The 20,016-nt window shown below is 52.4% G+C and overlaps 2 protein-coding genes across 4 annotated transcripts in view; one reads left to right on the top strand and one right to left on the bottom strand.

Moving 5' to 3' along the window:
- The window catches only part of ARHGAP17 (Rho GTPase activating protein 17), a 54,416-nt gene extending 48,624 nt beyond the window's left edge, over positions 1 to 5,792 (bottom strand). Inside the window, exon 1 of one of the 3 annotated variants that reach the window (XM_053275677.1) lies at positions 4,945 to 5,792. In XM_053275677.1, the coding sequence (XP_053131652.1) occupies positions 4,945 to 4,997 (53 nt within the window). In that variant the 5' untranslated portion in view covers positions 4,998 to 5,792. The remainder of the gene's footprint in view (positions 1 to 4,944) is intronic. The other 2 variants (XM_053275675.1, XM_053275674.1) reach the window with 2 other exon arrangements.
- A 145-nt stretch (positions 5,793 to 5,937) lies between these two features.
- On the top strand, positions 5,938 to 19,682 carry LCMT1 (leucine carboxyl methyltransferase 1). Its single transcript, XM_053275702.1, has 11 exons — positions 5,938 to 6,160; positions 7,987 to 8,078; positions 8,234 to 8,355; positions 9,029 to 9,105; positions 10,993 to 11,054; positions 12,064 to 12,166; positions 15,059 to 15,179; positions 16,087 to 16,188; positions 16,507 to 16,598; positions 17,172 to 17,269; positions 18,708 to 19,682. The coding sequence occupies exons 1-11, from the start codon at positions 6,072 to 6,074 to the stop codon at positions 18,728 to 18,730; spliced, it is 981 nt and encodes a 326-aa protein (XP_053131677.1). The 5' UTR covers positions 5,938 to 6,071; the 3' UTR covers positions 18,731 to 19,682.
- The last annotated feature ends 334 nt before the right edge of the window (positions 19,683 to 20,016 follow it).

The raw sequence follows: 20,016 nt of genomic DNA, 5'->3' as shown, positions 1-20,016 counted from the left end.
GGATCAGGAGCACAGAAAAAACAAATGGCTGAATCCCCTTCCCCACAAATGATTGGTCCCAACTACCCTCCTCCAAGGCTGCCAAGTACAGTTTGAAACGAGATGTAAGCAGGGCCAAACTCCATGTTAAATGTAACTTGTGGGTTTGGCTCCAGTGACAAGAGCCCAAACACATGTATCTTAGGACAGGCCGAGCTAAGTGCCTGGAAAAACCATGACAGCTCCCAGTTACTATGCTGTCAGCTATGAAGCATGTCAGGCAACACCCTTTTACCTCATCTTACACCAGATTACACAAATGGTGCCACCTTCCTGAAATGACGGAAACAGGCCCTGTCATCCTAGAACGTGTGCATCGCATGCTCCAGACACTTGCCCTATTTCTGGAATTGGAGTCCTCCTGCCACACTGCTCATCTTAAGTGAGCTCATCTCAGCTCAGGTTGCTCCTCTCTTTCCCACTCTGTCCAAGAGTCACACTGGCTGCAGGCTGGCCATTAGTCAGGCAGATCTATGTGGTTAACCATGCAGCTCTACCTGATGAATGGCCAGCCTGCACAGCTCTACTTGGCCTGTAGGCAGTGTGGCTCTCAGGCGGGGTGGGTGGGTGGGGGGGGAGAGAGAGAGAGAGAGAGAGAGAGAGAGAGAGAGAGAGGGAGGAGCCACCCAAGCTCCCAAGAGAAATATTTCTCCCTCTCTCACAACATTAGAAACAGGAGTCATCCCATGAAACTGAAGGGAATTTAGGACCGACAAAAGGAAGTACTCTCCCACACAATGCATAATTAATCTATGGAATTCTCTGCCACAAGATGTGGTGATGGCCACTAGCTCGGACGGCTTTAAAATGGGCTTAGACCAATTCATGGAGGGCAGGTCTATCAATGGCTACTAGTCTGGTGGCTACAGGCTACCTCCAGCCTCATGGGCAAGATGCGTCTGAATTCCAGCTGCAGGGGAAGAGCAGCAGCAGCTGGAGAGAGAGCATGCCCTCACCTCTTGCCTGTGGGCTCCCCAGTGGCATCTGGTGGGCCACCGGGTGAAACAGGATGCTGGACTAGTGCACTTCCTTTGATGCCCTCCTGGCTTTTGGGGACTAGTCACTACTGCTTACAGGCTACCATATTTGAATGAAGCCACAACATGCCAGAGAGCCCACTCCCTGTCACAATTCTCCAGCATCAACTGAGCACAGCCTCTTAGTAAGAATGAATGTCAGGTCTCAACATCACAAGAGAACAAAGAAGCCAGCTCAGTTAGCATAGAACTTGCCTCCCATGGACACCCGCCAAAAGGAATGCAAACTGATAGCTATTGCTAAGTACACCAAGAATGCCTGCAATAAATTAAACGCTGATAGCAGAAACTCCTCTGTCACTATAGCAAAGGTTCCCCCACCCCACCCGCACACTGCTCCACCCCACCTGCACACTGCTATAGCCAAAGGTCACTTTCAGTCCTGCAGTCTCTACTCTCAAAATTCCCATAGAGATTTCAAGCCAGTTTTTCATGTTGCTTCCAAAGGCAAATCTTTTGTGCCCTTTTCTGAGACTGAACAATTTGAAGTGCACAAAAACAGTACCACATTTCCCCAAATAGAAGAAAATGCTAAATTTAAGACAACCTCCTGCTTTCTAACATAAATAGATAAATACATTATGTGGCGCTAGGTCTGTCTTACTTTGACGCTTAGTACAGCATATAGCAGCTAAGGTGAATGGGGAAGTCTAAGTCTCACCTCTGCCGTACATTCACTAGGTGGCCTGGCCTTGGTAAAGCCCACTGCTGTCTCCATCTCAGGAGCATCGGAACAACATTTAAGGATGGCAGATTGAGATAATGTACAATATGTGAAGTTCTTTGAATATGCTGAGCAGCTACATTAAACCCTTGCTTAGTAAGCCAGTAAACTGGAATCCCCAACATATTTTATGAATATGTTATAATATAGATGAGTTTAATGAAAGGCAGTATATAAATTGAGTAAAATATTTCTGTGTTTTGATAGTAAGAAAACTTAATCCAAGCATTCCTAGTAACACGTTATCTTGTTTGAATTCTTACTCCAACTGTGCAAGACAAGATTACCCCCAGACTGCATATACAGGGCTGAGACACAGCTATGAGAGAGAGCATGGATCGCCAGAGGTCACCTCATGCATTCATGACAGAAGCAAGATTGGAAGCAGGAACTTCTCGATTTGTAGGTTAGTCTCTCCTCCTCCACTGTACTACCAAAAGTGAGTAATCAAAGCATCCTGAGCCCACACGTTTTCTCCGTCCTTCATTTTACATTTCTGTGGCCTAACCTCAGAGGTTGTTGAGGTGACAAAGTTGGGTTCCCGCCTTTCCACACACAACTCTGCAGTGCTATCGAGGAGGAGAGAAGTAAGCAGCTCCACACCACAGCACACCAGCGCTTCAGAGCTATTCCCACAGTATATCAGTTTCACCCACTACAGCCTGATGTGCACTTCCGGAAACAACTGATCAAGTAGGCATGCTCCCAAAGAAGAGTCTGTTTACCAACTGCAAGGGTGAGCCCAAGACTTGCTGTTCCAGCACATACCCACACAGAATCCATTTGATCATATTATACCCATGCACCTTCCCTCAGTCTGGCAGAGCCACTGGCATACCAGGGCCTGTATCACTTGACAGTGGAGCAGTGCATATGCTGCCAGGTTTGTGGGAGCCCTCAGCCAAGGGTCTCTGTGGGCCCCCTCCTTCAGAGCAGTAGAGCCATGTTGGGGGGCCACCATCTTTTCTACCCATAGAATGATGCAGGGGTAATTGCGTTATTGGTAGAGAACGATGCCAGCCACCACAGCAGTCGTGCAAGAGTGTTTCAAGCTGCTTACCCTCACAAGGGTTTTAGTAATGCCATGCAATCTTCTCTGCTGTGGCATCCAGTGATGCAACACTGGGAAGGACTGCAAAAAGATGGCAGTCACCAGGACAGCTGCTGAAGAGCACCCTGGGCCAGCACTGCCACTCAGGTAAGTCCCCAAAAGGGGGGGTTGAGGGAGGCTCATCTTGGCAGTAGTGGCAGCAGTCTGGAGGGCTTCTCAGTGGCTGTGCAGGCAGCTTCCATCTTTCTTCACCAGGAGTTGGCCATGGGCACTTTAATGACCCCGGCTGGGCCCTTAGCAAGCGCCCTAGTTGCCTGAACCTGACTGTCAAGTCTGCACTGGGGTCAAACGGGCAGGCCTTCTAGAACAAGAGGATAACATCCGTTTGGCAAAGTACAGGCTGGACAGTTTAACAACAATAGAGCCTTCAGCTTTTGCTGTTTAAAACACAAAGTGTTTGACAAATAAATCTTGTGAATTGTGTCAAGCGTAAGATTAAGCAGACTAACAAATACTTTCTGCTGAAAGAAGTCAACTTCTGTTGGCAAGAGTTCTCCCAAGGAAGATTGCTAAGGAAAACCCAAGTCTTGCCCATTACAAGCAGCAAAGATTTTTGGCCACACTTTCAAACTCACCCCTCACTTTTACTCCCAAGGTTCAAGGGCAATTCACAAAAGTTCCTGCCTGTTTTTGAAATGTCCTAGTTGGTAAGTTCAATCACAGCTAGCCATCTGTGGCTCAACCGAGATTTAAACCCAGGCCTGCTAAATCTCAGCTCTATTACTAAAGTAAATATTCTAACAGCAGAACATGGGAGAGGGACAGTACATTCAATCAAGCCAACTGCTAGGATGAGGATTGCAACTTATGTTTCTAAGATGCTATTTCTCAGTTTATAGAACTTTCACAGATGCAGATTACAGAGCCATACAAAAAGCAAACAAAGTTTTCAAAACAAGTCTCCAGGAGCACACAGCTTCATTTATATCAGTTTCACTGGGTGCTGGTCCTCTTCTGGGCTGAATTCAACATGCCAGTTCTTACATCAAAAGTCCTAAAAAGCTCAGGAATATAAGACTGAAAGGGCTGTCTACTCCAACACGAACCTAACTACTACTACTACAAATATTTATATAACACTCTTCAACCAAAGTTCTCAAAGCGGTTTAAATAGAAAAATAAATAATACATAAATAAGATGGTCCCCTGTCCCCAAAGGGCTCACAATCTGGCCCATCTCCATTTCAAGCACAACTGATGGGAATGAGAAGACCTTCCCTGTCATGGCACCCAGCCTCTGGAACTCCCTGCTCCAGGAGATCTGTTTGCCCCCCACCCCAATCATCCCACTACCAACTTTTCCAACAGGCCTTTGGTCTGAACACTGCCCGATCATACCCGACTCTCAGAATTCCCTGTTTCCTTTGACTACTCTGCTGAACGATTCATTCCTTTTAAAAACCCCTTTGCTAGTTGCCTTGGGCAGCTGAACTCCTGAATGGGGGGCAGCCTACAAGCATTCCTAACCAAGTGGTTTTCTTTCCTCCCGGAAGGAAGGAAGGAAGGAAGGAAGGAAGGGGACATCTCTTTCGAGAGGCGCCTGCAAGGAGGGCGCACACACACACACACACACACACACACACACACTTTTAAAAGGTCATCCTGCTGCATCACTGGGATGGGTGTGGACGTTTGGCTGCGGCAGAAACCAGAGTCATCACCACAAAGGCACCTGAGAAGGGCAAGGAAGGGGGAGGCCAACGACTGCGCTGGGCCGCGAGGCCGGCCAGGCCCCCCCCCCCCGCCGCGCCAGCAGCCCCACTCGGGGTGTCCCTTCAGGGGCCTCCCCCTCCCCCAGACTCATTGCCAGTGCTGCTGCTGTGACCCCTCCGTGGGTCGGGGGCGCTCCACCTCCCACGTAGGGAGACCAGGCTCCCTTCCCTCTGCCTGGGGGTCCCGGTTGCCCTGAGCTGGAAGAGGTGCGGGGGGGGGAGAGAAAAGCGCCGTCTCCATGGGAACGGGGGGGCCAGAGAAGCGCGCCGCCTGTCTCCATGGCAACAAGAGTCCACTCCGTTCCGCACACCCCTCCTCACCTGCCCACCGTCTGGTTGGCCAGCTGCCTCATGCGGTTAAACTGCTTCTTCATGGCGGCGGCGGCGGCGGCGGCTCTCCTTCCCCTTCCCCAGGCGCCTCCTTGGCGGCGGCCGCGGCGACACCACCGAGCTCTTCTCGCACGCCCACAATGTCAGCCGCTCGCTCTCTCGGCCCGGCCTCCCAACTCAGCCCCACCACCGGAAGCAGCCGCCACAGCACTTCCGGCTCCCCGGGGCGCGCTCTGGCCCCGCCCTGATACTCTATGGAGGGGCCGCCGCCGCCGGCGCCGCGCGCGCAGATGCCCTCCGACAAGGAAAGGCTAGAGCGACACACAACGTGAGAGCGGCGGTACTCGCGCAGCCTTGTGAGGCGGAAGTGAGGGGGTGGCGGCAGCAGCAAGGAGAGGCGGTTGCCAGGGAAACAAGGCCTGGTTTAGAAAGAGCCGGGAGTCCCGTCTTTGCTGCCTTTGGGAGATGTTTTTTTAAAAAACATTATCTTATTATCAATAACTTATTATTTCATTCATTCATTCCTGGTCGCAGACGAAGTCCTCAGCATCTCTAGAGAGCTCAGGTAGCAGGTACGGAGAAAGTGCCCTTGGAGAGCTGCTGCCAGTCAGAGTAGACCGCCCTGGGCTAGACAGACCAATGCTCAGACTCAACAGAAAGCGGGGTCCACACAGTTGCTAAGCTCTGCCAACTGGGACAGTGTAACGCGACCCACTCTCTGCCTCTCCCTTCCCCCACCCGGAACATGGAAGGATGCACATCTGGAGAATCAGTCCTTCCAATCCCCATCCGAAGAAGACCAGTTCCCAATTCCCATAAGCCCTAGCGGTTGACGTCCCTACCCTAACCACGCCTGCTCGCAGCTCACGGAGCCCCATCCCAGGTGAGCTTATCTCGCTCATGATTGGGCGCAGCTTAGAGTTGACAATCCCTCTGGCCAATAGAGAGAGAGTTGAAACCGTCCAATTGAAACCGCGCCCCAGGCTGGGCCAATGGGCAAGGGGCTTGTTGGGAAGTGCCACTCTTTGAGGGAGCGGGGGCTCGGCGGTGGTGGCCCCGGCATGAGCGGCCCGCGCTCCCCTCGTTGACTGCCGCCCCTCTCCCCTTGCCGCCCAGCCATGGCCAGCGCCTCGAGAGACCTGCAGGGCGCCGACGTCTTCGACGAGGCCGTAAGAGGCACCTGCGACGACGCCTCGCTCTGCAAGCGGTGAGGGTCGAGGCGGGGGCGGGGCTTGATCGCCAGGGGCGGGGCGGCCGCGAGGGGGCGTGTCCACAGGAACGCAGGCAGCTGCCGCCTTCTACTGAGTCAGACCTTTGGTCCATCTAGCTCAGGATTGTCTTCCCAGACTGGCAGTGGCTTCTACGAGGTTGCAGGCAGGAGTCTCTCTCAGCCCGATCTTGGAGGTGATGCCAGGGAGGGAACTTGGAGCCTGGATGCTCTGCCCAGAGCGGCTCCAACCCCTAATAAGGGGGATTATTGTTATCATTTGTAGTAGTAGTATCACACTATTTTTACAGCCAGTGTGGTGTAGTGGTTAGAGTGCTGGACTAGGACCGGGGAGACCCGAGTTCAAATCCCTATTCAGCCTCATGATACCAGCTGGGTGACTCTGGGCCAGTCACTTCTCTCTCAGCCTAGCCTACTTCACAGGGTTGTTGTGAAAGAGAAACTCAAGTATGTAGTACACCGCTCTGGGCTCCTTGGAGGAAGAGTGGGATATAAATGTACTAATAATAATAATTTTATATCCTGCTCTTCCTCCAAGGAGCCCAGAGTGGTGTACTACATACTTAGGTTTCTCCTGACAACAACCCTGTGAAGTAGGTTAGGCTGAGAGAGAAGTGACTGGCCCAGAGACACCCAGCTAGTATCATGGCTGAATGGAGACTTGAAGTCGGGTCTCCCCGGTCCTAGTCCAGCACTCTAGCCACTACACCACGCTGGATATCATCCAGTGCTCACACATCAAGTCTCCCTTTCACATGCAACCAGGGTGGACCCTGTTTAGCTAAGGGGACAAGTCATGCTGGCTACCACCAGGCCAGCTCTCTTCTGGGCGTGGAGGTAGGAGCCCTGCTGCTGTATGTGACCCTCAGAGGCAACCTGCCCCTGGACAGGGAGGCTTCACTTGGTTTTCCTGACTACCAGGAACCCACGAAGAGCCCTGATGGTTCAGCCCCAAGGCCCAGCTAGTCCCTCTTCCAGTTTCCCATGATGGCCAGCTGGGTGCTCCTAGGAGGCTCCCAAGCAGGGCGTCCAGGCACGTAGCCCTCCCTTGCTGTTTGCCTCTCCAGAAACCCCTCTGTGCTGGGGGAAGAAAGAAGGGGTGCCTCTGAGTTTCGTAGCTGCTGTGGGAAACCCGTCTAAGAATGTAAGAATTTATTTGCTTGAATAGATCAAAGTGGGAGTGACTAAGGTGATACAATGTGGCCCTCCTACTCTTTTCTTTTGGGTACCTCCCCCCCACTTTAGGTTTCTTTGCAAGCCACATGTGGGGCATGAAGGCTGCTCTTTGCCTTCTAGAAGCTGTTTATTTGAGGCACACTGTTGCTGAACGTGGATTTTCTGTCAGCATCTTGTCATCATGGCTGATAGCTAGTTATAAGGCCCTTGAAGACCTGTCCTTTGAATGCATCTAGTTGCAGGGAAGGAGAAATAGCTGCACTCTTGGCAATGCTCTCTGGTGGAGAGGCTGGGTGTAGTCCCCACCCTCTCTGGAGACCTGAGGGTAGGGGATTTGGGGCAAGTGTCAGCATTGTGTAGGGACAGGACTGGACTCCTAAGGATTTGTTGTTGCTTTTAAACCATTCTCTTAACTTCCTTCCACCATGAGGGTGCACCCTGCAGAAGATATAGGACAATATTTTCCCAATGGATTTTTAGTGGCTCTCCCAGCATCCGCATGAAAACCAGTTGCGTTGGTGGGTTCTGCTCTGTGTTTATTGTCAGAGAGCTGTCCGACTTGCTGGAGGAGGCCTCTAAAAGCTGGAATTCCCTCTTACTAAAGTGTTCTTTTTCTCTGCCTTGGTCAGATATGCTGTAAGCATTGGCTACTGGAAGGATCCTTATATTGAATACTTTGTGAGACAGCCGAAAGAAAGGAAGGCACCTGAGATTAGCCGAGGTAAGATAGAATGCTGCTCGTGTTTGCCAGGGGCGGGTCTTTCCCTCCTCCTTTCTGTTGACTACCCTGAAGTTCTGCAAGGTATACTAAGGACTGACGTGCACATCATTTAAGTGTTGATCTCCCTGGTTCTAATAGTGCTATTTTTCTGTCAGGATATTATGCTCGTGTTCAGGGAGTTGGTCACTTACTTAAGGCCTTCTTACAGAAGACAGAATGCAACTGCCAAATCATCAACCTTGGTGCCGGCATGGATACCCTGTTCTGGAAATTAAAGGTGAAGTAGGGTATTGGTGCAGTGGGGAAATGACTTGACTAGCAAACCAGAGGTTGCTGGTTCGAATCCCCACTGGTACTATATCAGGCAGCCGCGATATAGGAAGGTGCTGAAAGGCATCATCTCATACTGCGCAGGAGGAGACCATGGTCAACCCCTCCTGTAGTCTACCCAAGACAACCACAGGGCTCTGTGGGCGCCAGGAGTCGACACTGACTCCACGATGGCGCAGGGTCACTTTAGTGCAACCAAGGATTCAAGTATATGGCTTCAAGCTGACCTCTAGTGGTTGCTTAGAAAAGTATTTCTTTCTTTGCTTTTATTGCTCTTTCATTGGTGACTTGATTGGCCCGTAGAAGAACCTGGAACACTGAGTGCTTTTTCAGACTCTCTTCCTATGCATATGCCTCCATGAAGGAGCTGGGGTTGTGAGCTCACGTGGGTGACGTTAAGGCCCAACAGTGCTGGTTGCATCATGCATGAAATGACGGCATTCTAGAACATGCCCCTGCATCTTCTGCAATGCGCAGGGGTTGCTCAGTGGATATCCACACTGGAAGAAATTCCAGAAAGTAGAAAGCTTGAAAACCACAGAGCCTACAGCAAGGCCCAGAGGTGAGGTGTCTGTCTGCCCTTCTAAACTAAAAGTCATCTTTTTTTTTCCTGCCTACAGGATGAGAATCTGCTCCCTAGAAAATATTTTGAAATTGATTTCCCATCTATAGTCACAAGGAAAATCCACAACATCAAGTGAGTGCAAGGATGTGCTTTACATTTGAGCTTCACTTAGAGGGAGACTCCTCCCCTTTTTTTTGCTTTTTAGAAAAAAGTGCGCCTCTTAGACCACAGTCTTGCTGGCCGTGAAGCTACGGTCTCCCAATAATCACACTGTCATGCTCATTCGCTGCTTGTTTATTGGTTAAACGGCAGGATAAAACAGACAGGCAAGGATGAAACCCCTGCTAACTGAGCAAAGAGGCACCTTTTAAAAGTGGTGATTCTCTTTATGTAGCAAGGGGAGAGCAAATGGCCCTATCCAACCCCAGCACAGCATCCCGCCAGGGTCTGTTGCAGGTGTCTTTCTTATGTTTCTTTTTTAGACGGTGAGCCCTTTGGGGACAGGCAGCCATTTAATTAATTAATTAATTTCTGTTTGTAAACTGCTTTGGGAACTTTGGTTGAAAAGCGGTGTGTAAATACTCGTCATCTTCAGATGGAAAAATGTGCATAGATTTCTTTGGCATGCGAAAGTAGTCTTGAGCTCTGGGACATTTTATTGCTAGTTGAAGTATTAGAGGAGTCTTTTTCTCCCCCCCCCCACTTGGAGCAAAGTGTCACCTCCCCCCAGCATGTGCCATTCTATACAGAGATATGCAAAATATGCATCAAGGCTAGGCCTTGTTGGAGTCAGTTCCTGTTAGCTGCACTCTTAAGTATTGCATGAAGGGCTCTTCGTAAATGTCTACCTTTTTCAGTTGCTTGGTGTTTCCAGTAGAGCAAAATCTCTGCAGGGTGCTGTTTATTTTACTGAGGTAAAAGAGGAAAAAAAAACAGTTGGCTAGGCCATGGAGGATGTTTACATGTTAAAGATTTGTGGTTATGTTCCTGCTGAGACTGGAATGAAACAGGAAGTAAGTGTCCAGTTGTTGTTCCAAGTATTGTCAGTTTAGAATTGTTTTAATACGAGGTTTTGGTCTGCTAAAAGTCTTACAAGCACCTTGCATGTATTTACTTGCATGTATTTGTACAGGATTGTAAACCTTGGAGGAGGTGGGAACTTTGCTTCAAGAAGCTACAAATAAACAGACAAGAAGAAAGGGAGACAAAAGATTTTGAGGGAGTGTGAAAGGCTTTTCTGGTCCATTTCTGGGCTCAGTTCAAGCCCTTATCTTAAAGCCCGATAAGGGTGGGACCTGGTACCATCTTCTACCAACTTACCTGGTTATTGAGTTCTCCCTCTTTGGGGTCCTTCTACCTATTAAGGTGAGGCAGGTGGGTGACATTTCGGTTATGGCATCCCAGCTTTAGAATGCCCTTCCCAGGGAGGATCACATGTCACTGAGTCTGATGCCTTTTTGGTATTGGCTGATGGCCTTCTTGTTTGCCCAAGCTTTTATAGATATGGCCATTTATATTTTTAATCTAACTTCCTGTTTTTACCTCTGTGGATGCTACTTTTATGTTGCACTGTATTGCCTTGAGAGGTTTAAACTAAAGAGCAGCACAGAAATATGTGAAATAAATAACTGAAATAATTTGTGGAAATGTTTTGTGGTGGTTCAAAGCTCCTTCTCATTATTTCTGGACATAGAAATTTACAGTTGCTTAACAGGAGGCATGTATTCTGGAACATGAGAATAAAGCGGTCTCTGCCAGATGTTCCCATCTCTAAGGCAATCCCTGCTTGTGTAGCCTCTCCACCCATCCAGGTGGTCAACCTAAGAGGAAGGCCCCAGCATCCTGACAGGCACACAAGCAGTCAGCTGGCTGGCTTTCCTTAGGACTGGCTGCGCAGTCAGGCCTAGTGGTTTCTTTCCAGTAGAGGGCAGGCACGGCTTCCCAGTGTTTTGCATGTTTCGTGAAAGACAGCAATGTAGAAGAAGTCTCGCTGACCCTTTTTGTCCTTGTCTTCCGCAGATCAAAACCTCCCCTGTCAAAGCCAATTGCAGAAAGCCATTCAGGGGAGTCTCTCCTGATAGGTGAGTCATCTTTGAAATCCATCAGCAAAGCAGGGTGGCATTTCCAAAGCCTCCACTGCCGCCTCGCTCTGTTCTGCTATGTGGGCATGTTAGGAATGATTCAAGTAGCATGCTGGAGGAGAAAGGAAGGGAGAAGGGTGCCCTTCTTCTTGCTGCTCACCAGCCCACGTGGGCTTCCATCCCTGAAATGTGCTGGCACTCTTCATAAGGGGCCGGGGTGTTCGGTCAGAGCCCCCTTCGGCCCCCTTCACGCGCCTTACAGCTAACACGCTCTGCTGCTTTTCCTTGCTGCTTAGAAAGGGAATCCACTGGGTGTGATTTTTCTGTTTCCTTTCCTGGTGATTCTTTGAAGAGCCCTCTGTGACTGAGCTTCTTTTGGAGGAGTGCTTTTCATAAAGGCTGGCTTTTGGTGGGTGAGAGGTAAATGTGTGTTCCCAGCTGCCTTCTGTTTGTATATGCCTTTGAGAGGCTAATGGTTGGGAAATGGCTGTCAGTTCTGGTGCAGAGTGAGGGCTGGCCAGAGCAGGCAAGAGTGGGAGAATCCCAAGCATGGAACACCCGGGCTCCTAAGGACTGGCAATTCTCCAGCCCTGCCAGTTATTTGTTTTTTTTAAATCTCTCTTCAAAACCCTTTCCCAGGTGATAAATGCACTGTTTAAACTGTCAGAAACGAGCCTCTGTGGAATCAGCAGAGTGCAATGTTACAATTGATAAACTCAAATAATCCACTTACCTCCTCAACCCAATATTCTACTCTCCTTAAAAGGTTTAGAGTCTTCTCCTTTTAGAAATAAGGGCACTTAATTCCATTTTCAAACAGGCCTCTAAAAGTAACTAGCTAGCAGAATGTTTTGCCCACACTTTCATGTGTGAATCACTTGTGGCCTGGAAGAAAGAGAGCCCAGCAACATGTGCAGAGTTTCCCTGCCTGGTTGGCTGGATGTCCCCCTTATTTGCCTCAGGCAAGTGACTATTGATAAACTGGCTTTTGTGGCTAATTCCTCTCCAGATGCTCACAGTCTCGACTCCAGCCGATATGCCATCATTGGTGCAGATCTCCGAGAGCTGCCCAAACTAGAGGAAAATCTGAAGAAGTGCAACATGGATCCACGGTAAGAGGCTTCTGAAAATGTCCTGGCCATGGGAAACAAAACAACTGTGTTTTTGTTTGGTGTTTAAAACTGTTGCTGCTGTCCTGATGCCTAGAGTTCTCTTGCATGGAACTTTGCAGTGGAGCTGAGCAGAACATTTCCCATTCCTGCGAGTTCAGGTTTGGGTGTTGCTGGGATTGGCTTTCCAAAATATTAATTGTGTCAGGGAATGCAAGAGGTCAGATTGCCCTGGCTGTGTCCTTGATGAATGTTGGGTGGGGGGGTGGGGGACACTTGAAGGCAAGTGGTGGTTAAATAGGTTAGGATGGATAAGGCTGGCTGATGGGATTGGAAGGGGTTCGAAGGCTGAGGAGTTATGGAGGGGGTGGGATAGGACTCTTGGTGAGTTTCAGCAGTGACTTGAATTGCCATCCTTGGTAGGCATTGCACATGTTTGGGAGGTTCCACTTCCAGAGTTCTGTTCTGTTGTTTGTCTTACATGCTGATTTAAGCTGCCCTGAGCCTCCCATGTGGGGGAGAGAGACGTGAAACTCGGAGTGTGCAGGTTCCAGGCTGGCGGCAAACAAGTCCGTAGGTGCTGCCAGCTGTACAGAGCTCCGTGTGTCTGCTCAGGCTTTCATCCCACTGGTCCGTCCTCCTCCCTGGCCCACACAGCTTCACCCTGTGGAGTTCCTCTTGCTTCCAGCTCTTCATGTTCCCCTTTACTCCTCAGATCCAGAAGCAACCTCACAGGCACTCAGTCGGTGGCATCATGCCAGTGGGTGAGGGAGGGCCGTTATTGGATTGCAGACACCTCGGCTGGTGGCCCCCAGCAAAGCTTATGGCGGTGAATTCCATCAGTTAACTGTGTGTGCAAAGCACTCTCTGTTGTTTTGTCCTGAATCTACAATTTCTTTTTCTAGTATATTAGGCCGGAACAAGACTCCCATCATCATATCACACCAAGGGGTGGAAGGGGGTTGTGTTCTCCTGAGAAAAGCTTTCAGAGGCATTGTGTAGTTTTCCTTGGATGGTTGAAGCTATGTTTAGGGAGGCCGGCAGGAGGGAATGCCTAGTATTATGCTGTTCTTAGAAACCTCGTGTGGGTTGATGAGTGGATTAATAAGCAGATGCTGTCAAGGATGCCTGATGGATACATTTGATGAACATGGAACTTATGTGTTATACATGGAACTTAATCCTATAATTGGCTGAAGTGGAGTAAATATTCCATTGGTTCTTCAGATGCTGGATGTGCCAAATCTGAAATGGTCAGGTGACCGGTCATTATTGCTTGGAGGTTAACTACATTTAAAAAAAAACCCCAAAGAACAGTCTCTTCTCCTGTGGCGCAAACTTCATGTTGCAGCTAAATATTTCAGTTCTCCCTCAGTGGAGCAGTGTGTTGTAGCACAGGTTGTCCACCCCCGCCCCCCCACCCGCCTCCACCTCTTCTCAAGACAGGGCCAATAGACGTAGAGCTTCAGCCTGGAACATGCGGTGGGAGGTGATTCCCATGCCGCCCAGTTCTGCCCTGCCTTGCTCCTGAACAGACTCTCTTGGGTGGCGCATATGCCAGGCCGCAGCCAACTCATCCATCCATCAAGGCAATGAGCCCAGTTCCTGGGAAACCTGGAGCTCTTCAAACTGACATCCATGGCCTATTCAGCAAGCAGCAGGGACACAGAGGGCTGGCACTCTCTCTCTCTCTCTCTCTCTCCCCCTTTTCAGGGGTGGGTGGGTGGGTGGGCCAACCCTGCTGAGACCCAGGGTCCTTCTGCGGTCATGAAACGTTTCTGCCAGGGTCCAAAAAGTGCCATATTCAAGCTTCTCCAGTGGACACATTTGCACCAGGGATGGAGATGACCTCTGTGGTGGATGTCCACAGAAACATCAGAGATCCTCCTTTCCCCTTGTCTAAAGGGTCTGAATCACAACAGATGTGAGTTTAACAGGCTGGGGGGCCCACTGTCTCCAAGGGTCCTGCAGGGCCACTGGCATCCACCAGAGAAACCACACAGTATAAATGGGTAGGGACTTTGGGGTCAAGGAGGGCCCTCCTGGAGTTCCAGCCTATCCTACCACATTGCCATGTCCTGGATGCTCCCTCCTGCCTTTTTTCTCTGTGCTCGAGGGCTCATCAGTTTGAAACAGGGAGGCAAGGGAAGCCCCCCCCCCCATCTTACGTACCAGGCTAAAGTTGATTGGCCCTTACTCGGAAATAGGTGGGAGGAGCCAGCTGTGCTAGGATACTCCCCCTGAAGAGGAGGAGGAGGATCTCTCAGGTACGTGTCCCAGCATGCCAGTCCTGGTCACAGAAAGGTGTGCGTGCACACCTCACCCAGAGAACCATTGTTATAATAAAGTGTGCCGTCGAGTCGGTGTCGACTCCTGGCGCCCACAGAGCCCTGTGGTTGTCTTTGGTAGAATCCAGGAGGGGTTGACCATGGCCAGTCTGAGATGACGCCTTTCAGCACCTCCCTGTATCGCTGCTGCCCGATATTGGTGTTTCCCACAGAGTGGCCAATAAATAAAGTTGGTGGTGGTTAATAATAACATTTCAGTAGACAGGTGGAAGGAAGCTTTGGACTTTTGCCTCCCTAACTTGAAATTCACAATGGCTGGCAACAGCCATCCCAACTGGCTTTGTCTGTTCTGACTCAGGCCTGCTTAACATAGCACCAGAGTGCCGCGGACTCTGCTTTCTGTGGCATTGTTCTCTGGGAAAGGTCCCGCATGTCTGGGGGGCCTTTAAATGTTCCGTGGGATGGGCCCAGGGTGCTGCTGTCCTGTGTGAAGAGCACCTCTGTATGTGCCAAGCCATCTTCCTCCCCTCAAGCTCTGGGGATTCTGGAGTGCCTGTTGGGGCGGGGGCGGGAGATCTAGCATAGTCTGTCTTTCCTTTTCTAAAAGGTTGCCAACTCTCCTCATGGCTGAGTGCGTGCTGATCTACATGACCCGAGAACACTCTGCAGCCCTCCTCAAGTGGGCGGCAGGAATATTCCGGGATGCCATGTTCATAAACTACGAGCAGGTAAACTGAGGCTGTGCTGCGTTGCCAACCCCACCCCATCCCCTCACCCCACTCCTCCTCGTGTGACAGTGTTGCTGAGGCAAATTCCATATTTGAAAATGGGTGGCGGCAAGAGGAAGGCTCTGCACTTCTGGCCAAAACCAGGAGCATTTCAACGTCGTCTTAAAGGTGTAAGACCGATCCTGCTGAATCAGATCAAAGTGGGTCCACCGCATCCAGCATCTTGGTTTCCCTCAGTGGCCAGCCAGATGCATGAAGCCTTTCCCTGCTGCAGCCCTCCCCCAACACGTGGTCAGAGATAGATTGCCTCTGGATACGGAGGTTCCACCAGCCCTCATGACCAATACCCTTGTCTGGTCTTGGAGTTGCTGCTCTTAAATCTGCAGAGCTTCCATAGGCAGGCAGATTCCCAAGAGCCGTTGTGGGGTCAACGGCATTTGGCAGGGGGGTTGCCTCTGGGGAGCATGGGAGTTGTAGTCCAACGAAATCCGTGGACTCAAGTTTGAGAAGCCCTGCCATGATCCAGCAGTGGAGAGCTCTTCTGAGCTGGGGCTAGTTTTTGTTTTAATTGTGGAGCATCGCTGCCCAGTCGGAAGGACTTGAGCTCTGGGAAATGGAATGCGAGAGTCCCTCTGCTCTGGGGCAGAGCCTCAAGGGAGAGAAGTGCCCAGTGCCGTGAGCCAAGTCCACTTAAGAGGGAGGGAGGGAGGGCCAGGTGGGGCACACGCACACAGAGCCGCAGCCTGTTGGGGTCAGAAGGGGCCTCGGCGGCGGTCTCCTGGCCCAGCCCCAGCCCAGCATAGGGAAGCGTTGCCGCCTCAGCAGCACAGGCTGAGCAGGAGGCTTGGGGACAGGCTTCCGCCCAGCTGAGCGGTGACCGGTCCCCTCTCTTGGGTGCCCCCTCCAGGTGAACATGGCTGACCGCTTTGGGCAAATCATGATCGACAACCTGCAGAGCAGGCAGTGCAACCTGGTTGGAGTGGAGGACTGCCGGTCTCTGGAAACCCAGGTCAGGCAGCCCGGCTGGGGAGGAGTCTTCTGGGGCGGGTGGGCTGCTCACAGGGCCACGTCCCTCCCTGGCTGTGCCTTCTCTGATCGCTCCCCGGGGCTGCCTCCGATCGTGTCGCACAGTGCAGCTGGAATCCGATAGCCCCTGGTGTGAGGGAGAAGGGAGTCCGCCCTTGTTTCAAGGACAGACTTCTTTAAAAATCCAGCCAAATTCTCTTGGAAAGGGCTGGCCCGTCTTGGATGCAGAGAACTGGGGCCCCATCCTCTTGAATGCAGGGCCTGCCCTCGGGTGACCTTTCTCCTCGCGCTTGATTCGCAGAAGGAGCGGTTTCTCCTCCACGGCTGGGAAACAGCAAATGCGGTCGATATGGTGAAAGTGTACACTGGCTTGCCGGCAGCAGACCTCAAAAGGTAACCCCCGCCTCTTCCCTCCTCCTGTGTAGATGGCTGCTTGCGGGGGGCCCTTGGGGGCCCTCTGGGCCTGCCCTTCTCCGTGGGCTACTCGCCACGCAAGCTTCTGAGTGCCGGGCTGGCCCCACAGTTCCCCCAAGTGTCCATCGGCGCTGCATCCGCCTTTCCTTCCAGTGCCGGTTTCATGTGCATCCCTCATCTCTAGGCCGTGGAGAGCACAAGCGCCACCCACCCCCCGCGTTCATCCCATCCTGGGGTTGCATGCTGGGATGACCCAGTCCCTGGGCTTGCAGCGGTCTAGACGGGAAGTGCCTCCTTTCTCCCGCCATTTCAGAAGGGCTCACATGGATCACATGTGCATTCTGTTCCCCCTGCAAAGAGCTCACGTGGGCGAACCTGATTCTAGCCTGGCAGGGGCTTGTGAGGTCCAGGGGAGGCCGAGCAAGAGGGTTCAAGGCTGCGCCGAGAGTTGAACCCAGACCCCGCTGCCCCTGGCCTTGCGGCACTGGAGCCGCTGTCCTCCCCAGGTGTTCTCTCTGCCTGCTGCAGCCCCTCCTTCCTTCTCCCTTCCAGGATAGAAGCCCTGGAGTTCCTGGACGAGAGAGAACTGCTCGAACAGCTCATGCAACATTACTGTCTCTGTTGGGCCACCAAGGACTCTTGTCACCTGGGTAAGCCCCCCGCCCCGCTCATGGTGTGTCGGGGGAGACGCAGGCCTGAGTCCTTGCGTGGGCACCTGCTGTCCCACCTCCTGCCACCAAAGATCCGCCCACTGGAACGGCAGAGCCCAAGTGGCTGCTTGGAGACGCGCTTGGTCTGCTCTCCTTCCTTGGTGTCCCCGGGGAGCTGCGAGGGGACTTGCCCTGTCAGCTCCCTGTGCCAGGTGAAGGACTCGAGGCCACCCTCTGGCAGCAGCAGCAGCTGCCTGAGTTGCTGGCGTGTCGGAGCCCAGCCCAGAGAGTGCTCCGCTCCTCTCCCCAGCAGTGCTGCTGTCTTCTCACGACCTCGGCCAAGGCGTGCTTGGGGGGCTGGCTCCACCGCGCTGCTGTGCTGGAGCTGTGCCCAAGAGGCCAGTGTGTGGTGGTGAGTCTGCAAAGGGCGGGAGGCAGCCAGTGGGACTCTGGCTGGGCCCCAGCGGCCTTTGCAGAGCCCTCCTCTGGACTGCTGAGCCACTGAGGCGCAGCCTCTGCCTGGCATGGGCTCCGGGCCAGCTCCCCCGCCACAGGGCTGCTTGGGGAGGGCCTTGGTGCCGGGAAGCGTGTTGGGTTCTGGGGCCTGGAGAGGTCTGTTTGTATTCCCCTCTCTCAAGGCCGTGTGTGTTCAGTTCACACCAGTAGGCTACGTATCTATCTCCTTGTTAATCTTGGCAATAAAAAACCCTCTCTCTTTGTGGTTCCGGAGTTCACTGAGAGCAAAATCAGGGAAGACCAGGGGGGCTGCTAGAGCCTCAGGGACCCCACACTGTCACTCTCACTCCAGCTTTAAACTTTAAACGCGGGGGTTGCAGTGGCAAAATGGCCAGAGGCCCTTTGCTCCAGGAACTGGCTGCGGGCAAATGCCTCCCTGCCGGTGGGACGTTTGGCCTGACTCGGCCTGAGGGGCCCACGTGTGGGGAGCCCCCTTGCATTTGCTCCAGGGAGGAGGCACAGTCACCCTGCAGGTCTGCTAATATGCTTTTAGACAGTGAAGCATGGCTTGACTTGGCTTTCTGCTTCTTCTCACGACCTGCCAAGTTTTTCTGTGGTCTGTAGATCAAGCTGTTGAAGCCGCTCATCTCTGAGTCTTCCTTTCAGTGCCTCTGAAAAAGGGCTTGGCTGGTTCTCCTCTTAAGAGTCCAGAGATCTGGGAATACATTCCAGAGCCCTGAGCAGGCCACTTTGTGGAAGCTGGGGAGGTTGAAGAGGCAGGCGGGTGGAGTCCCTCCTCTGCCTTTCCCTGCTGCTCTCTCGTGGTGCTCCCCGTTGCTTTCTGCAAGTACCCACACGCATGCTGGGCATAGGATCTGCTAGCTGCTGCTGCTGCATAAGACGGCGGAGCGTGACCAGATCAAATCCCGTCCGATTGCACCCCTACCATCCTTCCTTCCTTCCTCTCTCTCCCTTCCCACAGGTCTGGCAGAGATTGCTCTCTAGCTCCTTGCTCCAGTGGAGCCCAAGGCAAGCCTGCTGCCCGCCCGCCGCTGGTGGGCCTCTGCACGTGTGTCGGCTCTGGCTGGCTCCTCCCCACCCGCTGGGCCTGCAAGAGGGAGTGTGAGCCGTGGAGGGTTGGCAGGGCCAGGCCTCTCCCCCGCCCCCTCGTCGTCTGGCCGCCTTCTGATAACCTCTCCATACGTGAGCATCTCTCCCCCCTTTCCAGAGACCTGTGTTTTGGAATTATTTATGAGCAGAAATGATTTGTGTTTCCCGCACTTGTTAGCTGACGACAGTCTGATGCAGCTGAACGTCTTTCTGGCCCATCTTCTCTGTCTCACTGAGCGGCTGAGAACGGGACTGGGGAGACTGGTTGAGCTACTCTCCGAGGAGGTGGGGGGGGGAGCCAGGAGAGGCTTGTCCTGATGAGCAGGCGTGGGCAGTGGAGGCGCAGCTGCCTCTCCTCCTTGGGGCCCCGTTTGCTCCTCTCTCTCCCCATACCACTCCAGCATGAATGAGAGCCATGCTGCTTGCAGGCTGTCCATTCATCAGGTAGAGCTGCACAGCTCTACCTGATGAATGGACAGCCTGCAGGCAGCATAGGGCGGGAGAGAGAGGAGCAAATGGAACTCCTCAAAGGAGGCAGTTGGGCCTCCTTCAGTGCCCCCCCCCCGAAGTGGATGTTTCTCTCTGCTGATCCTGGAGGCTCTCCCGCCTTCTCGGGTCTCTTCCTCCTGTGTCGGCGTTGCTCCTGGGAGTTCTCTGGCCTGCAGGGGACTCTTGTTTCTTCCTTGTGAATCTTCTCAGCCGTGCCAAGGGGTCGCTGCTGCATTCCGGGAGGGCTTCACTCTCTGCCAAGGCGCACACGCGAGAATTTGCCCTTCTTCCTCTGGCTGTACTGAAATGCACTCCTGCCCCTCCTACTGCAAGGATGAATAAATGGTGGATCTTTGTACTTTTGTCTCCTGCCTTGTTTCTCCTTGGCTCTCATGATCACTGGACTGTCGAGAAGCTGGGGACTCTGGGCAGTTCTTCAGACAGGGTTTATGGTCTCGCTCTGTGTTCCACCAAGTAATCACTTTTGCAGCTATTTTTTCAGCTCCTGAATGGTGGAAATAAGAAGAGGTCTGTGTGGCTTTGACTCGGACCGTCAGATGTGCTGACAGTTCCCCCATGCAGAGTGCTTGAGCTCACACTTGCTGCAGCCGATTAAGAGGGGGGTCAGGGACGACCATGTGGGGGAGAGGCTTCAGTTGGGCGGAGGGAAACTGTCCTCTGCAATGCTGACG

Source organism: Hemicordylus capensis, chromosome 13 (assembly GCF_027244095.1).
Source record: "Hemicordylus capensis ecotype Gifberg chromosome 13, rHemCap1.1.pri, whole genome shotgun sequence".
NCBI classification, from domain to species: Eukaryota; Metazoa; Chordata; class Lepidosauria; order Squamata; family Cordylidae; genus Hemicordylus; species Hemicordylus capensis.
Note: the sequence above shows the minus strand (reverse complement) of the source record. Positions and strands in the feature narration are given on the sequence as shown.

What these genes read in the sequence shown, in the direction of transcription:
- LCMT1 (XM_053275702.1), top strand. Translation starts at nt 6,072, where the DNA reads ATGGCCAGCGCCTCGAGAGACCTGCAGGGCGCCGACGTCTTCGACGAG. An exon ending in GGCACCTGAGATTAGCCGAG is followed by an intron (nt 8,079 to 8,233) that starts GTAAGATAGAAT and finishes TTTTTCTGTCAG; the next exon opens with GATATTATGCTCGTGTTCAG. An exon ending in AGGAAAATCCACAACATCAA is followed by an intron (nt 9,106 to 10,992) that starts GTGAGTGCAAGG and finishes TGTCTTCCGCAG; the next exon opens with ATCAAAACCTCCCCTGTCAA.